Genomic DNA, 10,736 nt, shown 5'->3' on the forward strand with positions numbered 1-10,736 from the left:
TGTTGTGTCCCCTCCAGGAGAGCGGCGGATCCGTGTGCACACCATGGCGCTGCCCGTCAGCAGTAACATCACTGAGATCTACGCAGGGGCCGACCAGCAGGCCGTCGTGGGGCTCCTGGCTCGGATGGGTAAGGGTTAACTTTTCCCTTGATCTGTCTTCAGTTAGCTGAGGTCGGATGGGTGAGGGTTAACTTTTCTCTAGTTAGCTCGGATGGGTAAGGGTTAACTTTTCTCTAGTTAGCTTGGATAGGTGAGGGTTAACTTTTCTCTAGTTAGCTTGGATAGGTGAGGGTTAACTTTTCTCTAGTTAGCTCGGATGGGTGAGGGTTAACTTTTCTCTAGTTAGCTTGGATAGGTGAGGGTTAACTTTTCTCTAGTTAGCTTGGATGGGTGAGGGTTAACTTTTCTCTAGTTAGCTTGGATGGGTGAGGGTTAACTTTTCCCTAGATCTGTCTTCATTTAGATGAGGTTAAACACACAATATATACGTGTGAATCCAGGGATGGGTAAGGGTTAACTGTTCTCTAGTTAGCTTGGATGGGTGAGGGTTAACTTTTCTCTAGTTAGCTTGGATGGGTGAGGGTTAACTTTTCTCTTGGATGGGTGAGGGTTAACTTTTCTCTAGTTAGCTTGGATGGGTGAGGGTTAACTTTTCTCTAGTTAGCTTGGATGGGTGAGGGTTAACTTTTCCCTAGATCTGTCTTCAGTTAGCTGAGGTTAAACACACAATATGCATCCATGCACACTGTGCATCCATGGATGGGTAAGGGTTAACTTTTCTCTAGTTAGCTTGGATGGGTGAGGGTTAACTTTTCTCTAGTTAGCTCGGATGGGTGAGGGTTAACTTTTCTCTAGTTAGCTCGGATGGGTGAGGGTTAACTTTTCTCTAGTTAGCTCGGATGGGTGAGGGTTAACTTTTCCCTTGATTTGTCTTCAGTTAGCTGAGGTTAAACACACAATATGCATGTGCATCCAGGGATGGGTAAGGGTTAACTTTTCTCTGCATCTGTCTTTAGCTAGCTAAAGCAACTGTCCATGTACATGTGTAACCAAGCAGGGGAAAGGGTTAACTTTTCTCTAGATCTGTCTTCAGGTAGCTAAAGCAAAAGTTGTTCTGTGCTGTTAACGCTAGTTCACCTTTATTTGCAGTGTAACTATTATCAGTTGTTTTAGCAACTGGTTGTTTAGGGAGATCAAATCAACGGACTTGATATCCCTAAATATCCTGTTTCTAAAAGCAACAGATATTGGTTATCCCTGCGGGTAAATGTGAACTAGCGTTAACCCAGTTTTATCGTTTTCAGCGGTGGACCGGTCCATCATGTCGTCCATACGCGACGCGCGGGAGGCCGTCATCAACGCCTGCATCGACTGTCTGGCGCAGTACCGCAGCTCGGTTGCCGGGCAACAGCTGGGCGCGCTCATGGCGCCGTGGTCGCTGCGCCTCTTCCCGCTCTACACACTGGCCCTGCTCAAGCACGTGAGTCTTACACACACACTCACTCCGTACACACACACACTCACTCACAGACACACACACACACACACACCCTACACCTTACACACACACCCTACACCTTACACACACACCCTACACCTTACACACACACCCTACACCATACACACACACCCTACACCTTACACACACACCCTACACCTTACACACACACACACACACCCTGGCCCTGCTCAAACATGTGAGTCTTACACACACACCCTACACCATACACACACACCCTACACCTTACACACACACCCTACACCTTACACACACACACACACACCCTGACCCTGCTCAAACATGTGAGTCTTACACACACACCCTACACCATACACACACACCCTACACCTTACACACACACCCTACACCTTACACACACACACACACACACACACACACCCTGGCCCTGCTCAAACAAGTGAGTCTTACACACACACCCTACACCTTACACACACCCTACACCTTACACACACCCTACACCTTACACACACCCTACACCTTACACACACCCTACACCTTACACACACACCCTACACCTTACACACACACACACACACACACACCCTACACCTTACACACACCCTACACCTTACACACACACCCTACACCTTACACACACACACACACACACACACCCTACACCTTACACACAGACACACATACACACCCTGGCCCTGCTCAAACACGTGAGGCGCTACAGACTGTTTCTATTCATCTGACTAGTGTCTGTCCCAAATCAGAGTTTCAATCCATAATTCCAAACTGACATGAATTGCAGTTCTGGCTGCCTGTAAGCAAATATCCACAAGCACAGGAAAAAGACTCTGATGGGGATCTCTACTAAGTCTGATTCCTCATGTAAAAATATTAATTTCTGCAGTTTCATAGATGTACAAAAAACGAGTCAAACTAACAATAATCTTTTCCCCCAGCCTGCGTTCCGCCTGGGCACGAGCACGCGGCTGGACGACCGGGTCAACACCATGAACCAGCTAAAGGCGCTGCCTCTGGCGGCTAACATCATGGCGCTCCACCCGCACATGTACGCTGTGCACAACCTTAATGACGAGGTAAGTACAACTGCACATGTACGCTGTGCACAACCTTAATGACGAGGTAAACACTTTCACTTCACTCTCACTTTCGTCACTGATACAGGTAAAACCTGTCTCTGTACCCTAGTGTTCTTATGATCTCTAACATTTGCCCATCGATGGAGAAAACACCAGCTATATCGCCACTGAAAATGTCCTAAGAGCTCACCTACTTGTTCTGTGAGCTGCATGTATTCTTCTGCCCTGTGAGTGACACTGGCTCAGCAATGGGATAGGAGCTTTCTGTTCGCAGATACCTGACAGAAAACTATTTCACTTTTGTCATCATGGAAGCTCATCTGTGTTAGTACTAATCATTGTACAAAGCTAAACTTTCTTTCAACACAAAGGATCAAATTTTCAGCTACCACTGTCTCCTTCTTTATGATCAACGCTGATGACCGATCACTTCGGAACGTAAACTGGCTAGAGTGATCTTATTAACACGTGATCTTGCAGATGCGTGACGTCAGTAATTGGTCAAAAGTTGTATTTCTTACTTCTGTTCCTGTTGAACCCCCAGGGAGCCCTGACGATCCGAGACCAGATCATCCCCCAGCCCCCGATCCTGTCCCTGTCGTCAGAACGGCTCAGCAGAGACGGAGCCTTCCTACTGGACGATGGAGAGGTCTGTCTGCCTGTTTGTTTGTTTGTTTGTGTGTTTGTTTAAGCACTTCTTTTTTTATGAGTCAATAGACTTTGTTGTAACTTATGATAGAGGGGGAATATTTAAAGGATTTCTCTTTAAGAAGTCGTCTGCACGGAATAGTAGGTCTGTCTGGGTTCCGTTTATTCCTGAAATTATTCAGCCCTTTTTCTATCAGTGAACAGGCTTTAGCCAAACTTGTGATAGAGGAGAAACTAGGAAATATTGAAGAAATTTTTTTTCTAAAAATTCTTCTACTCGAATCATAAACTGCAGATGAATTTTTATTTTGTTGTTGTTGTTTCCAAATTTTTCTACTTAATGGTTTGAGTCATAGTATTCACATGTTATGCACTCGCATGCTGTTGTAGTGAAAGTAATGGATTATTTAATGTAAGGGTGTATTGAAAGTGAAAAACTGAAGAATTAGGTTTGTAACGGAATAGTACGACATCTAAAGTCTAAACCATGGAACAACAACATGTACGATGGACAATGGAAAATGGAGTAGAACAAGTAATAAATCTCACACTCACCACATGGTTTATCATCTGTTGATCCTCATGTAATGAGTAACTGTACATAAACATAACATAAAGTAATCATTCACAACATTATGCTAAGGACTGGCCATGAAGAATCTAACTAACTAATGCTGTCCACCCCCCTGCAGGGCATGTACATGTTCGTGGGCCGGTCCATCTCAGTCCGGTTCTGCACTGATGTGCTGGGCACGGAGAGTTTTGCTGCTATTCCTGATGTGATGGTGAGAAATACACATCGTGTGTGTGTGTGTGTGTGCGTGTGTGTGTGCACGTGTGTGTGTGTGTGTGCATTTGTGCATGTGTGTGTGTGTGTGAGTGCGTGCGCGCGCGCGCGTGCGTGCGTGTGTGAGGGTGTGCATTTGTGCTTGAGTGTTTGTGTGTGTGTGTGTGCATGCGTGTAAATGGGTGGGTGGTCACGTGTGTGCGTGTATGTGTGTGAGTGTGCCTAAGTTTGCCTCAGGTTTTCTTCAGGTCCTCCTTAGGTTGTGAACTTAGTTTGTAATATTGACAGCTGAAGGTTCATGCTTCCTTGTCCCCCCTCTCCCTCCCCAGTTTGAGCTCCCAGAGCTGGATAACGCAGACTCGGAGCGTGTCCGGAGTTTCGTGGGCTGGCTCCGAGAACAGAGACCTTTCTTCCCGCCCCTGCAAATTATCAGGTAAGGGATTGCGTGTGATATAGGTAAAGCTTAGAATTAAAAAAAAAATTTAGAAATGAGACACAAATTCTAAACCATGAAATTAAACTGGCACAGCCTTCCTGCATTTTTATGTTAACCTTCAAGTAAGAAAAACAAACTATTTTTGATCTGTTTCTTCTCCAAACAAATATGTTCAATGATTTGGATTAGACCCCTGTCACCATGGCTACTGTATGTGTAGCAAACACCCTGTGGTGTTTGATTACATAATGTATAGCAAGTGGTAGAACAGAGCTGGAGAGGCTGGTCACCACATAAGTAAATGTGTCTTGAGTAAGAATAAACAGCAGTAGTTAGGCTACACCAAGTGATGGTGAACATCATGTATTTGCATATGTATTTGTATATAATGTTACCTTTATTGGCATGAAAGCTCATTTGTGTTGGTATAATCCATATTGAAGTTTTTAGCTGTCATTCAACAATAAGAAATCCCTCACCTCAATTTTTTGGTTGCACATCTGTCGACCTTCGTCATGAGTCACCACTCCTGACGAAGGTCGGCGGATGTGCGACCGAAATTTGAGTTGCGCAGATTCTGGTGTTGAATGACAGTTAAAAACTTCAAAATGTTACCATTTAGTCATGCCTGTTTTCTTCTCCGCACACACAATCCTTCATTCAGTCTCTAATTCATTCGTTCCTTCCCAGAGAGGACAGCAGACAGAGGATGGTGTTCCTGCAGCACCTTGTGGAGGACAGATCCGAGTCCATGTTCTCATATTACGAGTTCCTCCAGCACATACAGAAGGAGGCCTGCAAGTAACGCCCCCTACCCCTCACGGCCTGAACTGCGGGGCCGAGACAGGCTCAATTTTATTGCAAAGTTCTGACGTAATAATTGCTTCATGTAAATTTCGCTTTAGTTAAACAAATTTTGAAGGATGTTATAGATACGAGCTTATGTCAATCTGTATGATAATTTTGCGAAATGCAGAAAATTCTTCTTCCTGTAAGATATCAGCCAATTGTCCTGTTCCATGTATGTTATTATCCATGTGGGGAGGGGGGCGTTCTCGTTCTGCTTGTACCATGTGGGGAGGGGGGCGTTCTCGTTCTGCTTGTACCATGTGGGGAGGGGGGCGTTCTGCTTGTACCATGTGGGGAGGGGGGCGTTCTGCTTGTACCATGGGTTAGACGGCGCTGCCTGCCTTGAAACCTTAAAGAACAGAATACAGGCCTTAGCAAGCAATGCTTCAGATGTGTTCAGGTTCAGACAAATTTTAATGAAACACGTAATTCTGGACCTGTTCAAAGAAGTGAACAGCCAATAGCTGTTACCATAGAAACGGTGGCGTGGGAGGAAGAAGTTGTGAATTTCCCAGAAACAGCAACTTTTTTGAGCATCTGTCTGGGTCTTTGCTATGAAATAGGTTACATAAATGTGTACATTTATCCCATTGTAATTATAATGGTGGTTCTAATGTCCAAAATGCAATATTATCTAGAATCTGAGTTACAGAAATTAGGAAAATGCATCTTGAATCCCTTAACATTATAAAAACAACTGCTTTCCTGTGCTGATGTGATATACACTCTACACAAAAAGTTAGGAACCTTGATTTCAGTTATTTGAACCTCCGTTGTTGCTTTGTGGATTGTACAGTGTTATGTATCACTGGAAAGCTTTTTAGATTTTTAATGCCCTGTACAATAGTACCCCCAATTGTTTAATCACACAACCATGGGTCAAACCTGGAACTATAGTACTTCTGTGAGTGGGTCACCACATGTGACAAGCCAAAATTTTATGAATAAGCTTTCCAGTGGTATATAATACAATACACTTGACAAAGTAACAATGGGGGTACATGTATGGACTTTTTGTGTACATTAATGTGTTCTTGTTTCCCATAGTTTCTATCCCATGTATACAGACTAATGTGTAAAAGAAGCAACCCAAATTATTTCATGTATCATGTTGATACAGTAAAGGCGCCTCCAATTCAATATTATGGATCACATTCTTCTGCTGCCTCCAATCTGGTGCCAGTGTGCAAAAGAAAAACATGTATGGTTAAATCAAAATTGAAACAAGACACAGAAGTACACTATTGAAAAGGAAAGATAGCAAAAAAGCTGTATAAAGAGTTGGGCAGGCAGAATATGACACTTTATAATTCTTGTACTAAGAACAAAGGATGGAAGAAAATAAACGGTTTTACAGACTCCAAATCAGTTGTTTCTCTTTTTTCCTGTCCATCCCACTGGCTCACCCTGTTCGGTTAAAGTGTCACTCCTTCACTCACTCACTTGAAGACAGGCATTCCCAGAAGAGCTTGTTAGAGCGGCTTGACTCAGCAACGTTTTTGTCAACACTTCTGCCATAAGGATTTCAGTTTTTACGAGACCAACTATTTCTTAACGAACTACTCGTACAAAATAAAACTGACATTTGCTTAACTTTATTTTCTAAACAGTTTCTTAGTCAGTAATTGTATTTTGTAAGTTAACTTTCATGGTTTAAATGTTCATTATATAATTCCTCTTTTGCTTGAATTATAAGCTGTGCACATGTTCACATATTCCTACAAATTGTGCACCAGTCAACTAATTTTATGTCTACAACTACACTCAAGGCTATCTCACTAATGCCATTTCTACAACTATAGAAATTACACTGGTGTTACTTCTACAATTACTATCAAAGCTACCTCAATAGTGTTACATCTACAACTACTCTCATGGCTATCTCACTAATGCCATTTCTACAACTATAGAAATTACTACCTCACTAGTGTCACTTCTACTCTCAAAGCTACTTCAATAGTGTTACATCTACAACTACTCTCATGGCTCGCTTGCAGTACAGTCTATCCCTCATCGTTACAATCAGGTCCTTATCACATAGTCCAGTCTCTGATTCAATAAAGTTCCTTAACATAAGGCATGGACGGCCTCTTCTACTCTCCAAGCAGAGGTTGGTGGGAAAAATCGTGACGTTTCCCCTTTGGTGGGAAGACCAGTCGAAAAAAAAATATGAAAGGAAAACGTCACGATTTTTCCCACCAACCCCTGCTTGGAGAGTAGGCCTCTTCTACAACTATACTCAAGGCTACTTTACTAGTGTCACTTCTGCGGGTACAGTCTAGGCTACCTTACAAAATGTTGCCATGTAGACCATCTCTTACTTTTTAAATCAGGTGAAAATCAATTCTGATGCGCGGGAATGAGTTGCACAAGGATTCCAGATCAAATCCTTATTTTTGGGGGGTACAATAATAAGGAATATCCTCGTGCAACTTGTCTCTGGGCTGTTTTTAACCGCTCAAAGTGTCAAATTATGATGTAACTGTGAGAATACAGTGCAGTAGATGTCAATATCATGCAGATTGCCTTATTCAGAATATTTCCACTTCGACGCTGTAATATTGCTTAGGTTGCCTTTAAGGAATCGGCATTATCAGATCACGTGAAGACCACGTGCCCTTCACGTGCCCTCAGCTGTCCACCGCGACCTTGACGTCCTTCAGCACGCCCTCCGCCTGCCCGTAGATCTCCCCCACCCCGCTCAGGCCCTTCTCGAACACGCCCAGGTTCTTGTCGAAGTTGAGCAGCGCCCTCTGCCGGTCCGCCCAGGCAGTGTGCTCCCGCTCCACCCGCTCCCGGTCAGACGCCTGCTCTCCCACAATCCTTTGTAGGCTGAGCTGAAGTCTCGGGGCGCGACTGAGAAATAAAGCAAAAATTATATACTTTTGATAGATAGATGATCTAAGGCTAATTATGGGACAGCTACTGGTCATGACGATTATGTTTTTTTTATGTACAATGTACTATTTAATCAAATATTTTTATATATCTTATTACTAGTATGCTGTCAATGTCAAATTCCATCTGTCATTTGTTAGCCTCTACCAGGCTTCGTGGATCGGTGGTCTAATTGTAGAAATTGGACAAATAGATTCTATAGTATGCTAGGGGAGTTAGCCGGCCAGAAGAGTACGTTTTCTCACCACTCGTGGTGAGGATAATGATTCTACCGATCCACGGAGCCTGGTAGAGGCTAGTCATTTGTCTCTGTCACCAGCGTCAGCAAGGTTAGCCCTTTGTTATAACCACGGGCTAGTTAGGCAGCCCTGGCTGTGCGTGCGGGACAACGTTACCTGATGATTTCCCTCAGCGCGGTGTTGAGGCTGGCGACCTCGGCCACGGCCTGTTGGACCTCGGGCGCGGTGACGTCACCCTCGGGACAGAGGGAGAAGGAGTGCGCGCTGGAGAACATCACGTGATACGTCGTGCCGTCTGCGGAAACAAACGGACGGGAAAGTTTTACTCACTAGTTCCATTGCGTCATAAGAGAATTCGTCTGCTTACTATGAATCTTAAAAATTACGTGGTGGATCTATTAATTTTTTAGGGTTTGGCTGTCACGTCTCCACTGCAAGTGTTTGTCTGTTTGTTTGTTTGTTTGTTTGTTTGTTTGTTTGTTTGTTTGTTTGATTCTACCAGGGTGTGTGTAAGCGTCGATTACACAGCGAGTTTGCATTTCCAGTGTATTACTACTGTACTGGAAAATTACTACAGAAGTCAGTGTAAAATATCACGAGAACGTAGCAAAAATATTCGTTCATTATTAAGTACAAATCGTACGTTTCTCTCATATTCTATCAAATTGAACACGAGCATTATGTTGCCATCATTTCACAATGACGAAAAGCGGTTCATTTAAAGACAAAATTGAAATTAAAACAGTCTCCCATGATGTTTAGTAGACGTGGCGTACTTTGTCTGCTGTTGATTTCCTCCAGACAAGCCGACAGACTCTTGGCCTCGTCGCAGCCAAACAGCGCCTTGAATCTCCTCAGTCCTTTTATCAACTTCTGGTGCTCCTGTTGCAGTTCCGACAGCAGCTGCGAGGCGTCGCTGTACATCTCGTCCAAGTGCGCCACCTGCACTCTGAAGATCCGGACTTTTTCTTCGTGATCGTGAGTCGGAGATTCTTCAATTAGGAGAAAAATCTGTTACTGACGCCGAACAAATGCTTACATGTGACGGTTTCTTTCTCAGTAAACGAAGCAAAAATATAAACAGTCACTGATACAGAAAAAAATGCTGACAAAACATTCACGCAAGTGCAGTTTACGTATCACCTGCTCATTCTTTTTTCATTTCAACCAACCGATCAACCAAACAACCACAGACCAACCAGCCAAACAGCCAGGCAGCAAACACAACCAAACGCGGTCAGTAACAACTCAGTTGCAATCCTCACCTGTCCCCTTCTTACGGACCCGCTTGCTGAATCTCACTGACGTCACGTGTGCGTCACTTCCGGTGCCCCCACGTGACAAGGGAGGTTCCACGACTTTGCGCCGGAGCAGGGACGTTTTCTATAGAAGACAGGATGGTGGGGTGGGAAAGGGACAGAAAGGTATTGTGTAAAGTTTATTCTTCTGTCCAACACGTAAAACAGACAAATTCTCGTCCCTCCTCAGAATGACTGACACATGTAATTTGTAATTTGACATCTACCGGTGTAGGTCAAAGCTGCCTGGGAGTCTGCGCGCCTGCCCATGTGGAGAGGAGCTGCAAACCATACAGCATTTGTTACAAATCTGTAAACTTGGCCCCACCTGCTCAGACAGCGATATGATGATGATGATGATGATCAAACTTAGTCTCCAAGCAGACCCTACGGTGCCTTAGAGATAATATCAAAGCTGGCAAAGGAGTATAGCCGGCCAAAGGGAGTCAAACGGGCACCTGGTGCCGCTATACCAAGTCCCTTGCCAGCTTTGATACTATTGCTAAAGCACCGTAGGGTCTGCTTGGAGACTAGATCGAACTCTATTAGGAAATACATGTATGCGGAGTTGTTATTGTTATCATTTCCCGTTTGTGTGTTTGTTTTACTCATAGAGCAATCATAGAGCAAGACGACTGCACTGATTGGCTCTCAGGTGCTCCCGGAGTGCAAGTTCGGCATGTTTCTTATCAATGTAATTCTCTTTCAGACGAGACATGCATTGTATCTGTTGTAAGGATTGTCATCAGAAAGAATAAACCGTTCATTTACCTCGTCCGCGGACCCCCTCCCCTCTCCCTCCGTGTCTCCGCCAAAACAGCAGCACAGAACCGGCATCTTTCACCGGACATGGGTCTCAAGGTCAACCTGAAGACTAAGGTCACGGCAGCCGTTCACTGGTGTATATCTGACCCCCTGGTCGTCCGGCTTGACAGATGTGGGTTGGTAAAAGCTGGCAAGTGACAAGCATAAGACCGTTTGGACACTGTTATGTACACTGCATATCT

General features: G+C 44.2%; 2 protein-coding genes across 3 annotated transcripts in view; one reads left to right on the plus strand and one right to left on the minus strand.

The window, feature by feature from the left end:
* The window catches only part of LOC118411884 (protein transport protein Sec24A-like), a 22,665-nt gene extending 17,249 nt beyond the window's left edge, over positions 1–5,416 (plus strand). Inside the window, exons 20-26 of the mRNA XM_035814376.1 lie at positions 18–128; positions 1,305–1,480; positions 2,434–2,571; positions 3,119–3,223; positions 3,915–4,007; positions 4,339–4,442; positions 5,136–5,416. Coding sequence (XP_035670269.1) covers positions 18–128; positions 1,305–1,480; positions 2,434–2,571; positions 3,119–3,223; positions 3,915–4,007; positions 4,339–4,442; positions 5,136–5,250 — 842 coding nt within the window. The 3' untranslated portion in view covers positions 5,251–5,416. The remainder of the gene's footprint in view (positions 1–17; positions 129–1,304; positions 1,481–2,433; positions 2,572–3,118; positions 3,224–3,914; positions 4,008–4,338; positions 4,443–5,135) is intronic.
* A 2,388-nt stretch (positions 5,417–7,804) lies between these two features.
* The window catches only part of LOC118411424, a 4,003-nt gene continuing 1,071 nt past the window's right edge, over positions 7,805–10,736 (minus strand). For both annotated transcript variants that reach the window (XM_035813702.1, XM_035813703.1), the window contains exons 2-6: positions 10,501–10,681; positions 9,697–9,814; positions 9,208–9,423; positions 8,588–8,726; positions 7,805–8,150 (exon numbers count right to left, since the gene is read on the minus strand). In XM_035813702.1, coding sequence (XP_035669595.1) covers positions 7,925–8,150; positions 8,588–8,726; positions 9,208–9,423; positions 9,697–9,814; positions 10,501–10,566 — 765 coding nt within the window. In that variant the 5' untranslated portion in view covers positions 10,567–10,681 and the 3' untranslated portion in view covers positions 7,805–7,924. The remainder of the gene's footprint in view (positions 8,151–8,587; positions 8,727–9,207; positions 9,424–9,696; positions 9,815–10,500; positions 10,682–10,736) is intronic.

This window comes from Branchiostoma floridae, chromosome 3 (assembly GCF_000003815.2).
Source record: "Branchiostoma floridae strain S238N-H82 chromosome 3, Bfl_VNyyK, whole genome shotgun sequence".
NCBI lineage: Eukaryota > Metazoa > Chordata > Leptocardii > Amphioxiformes > Branchiostomatidae > Branchiostoma > Branchiostoma floridae.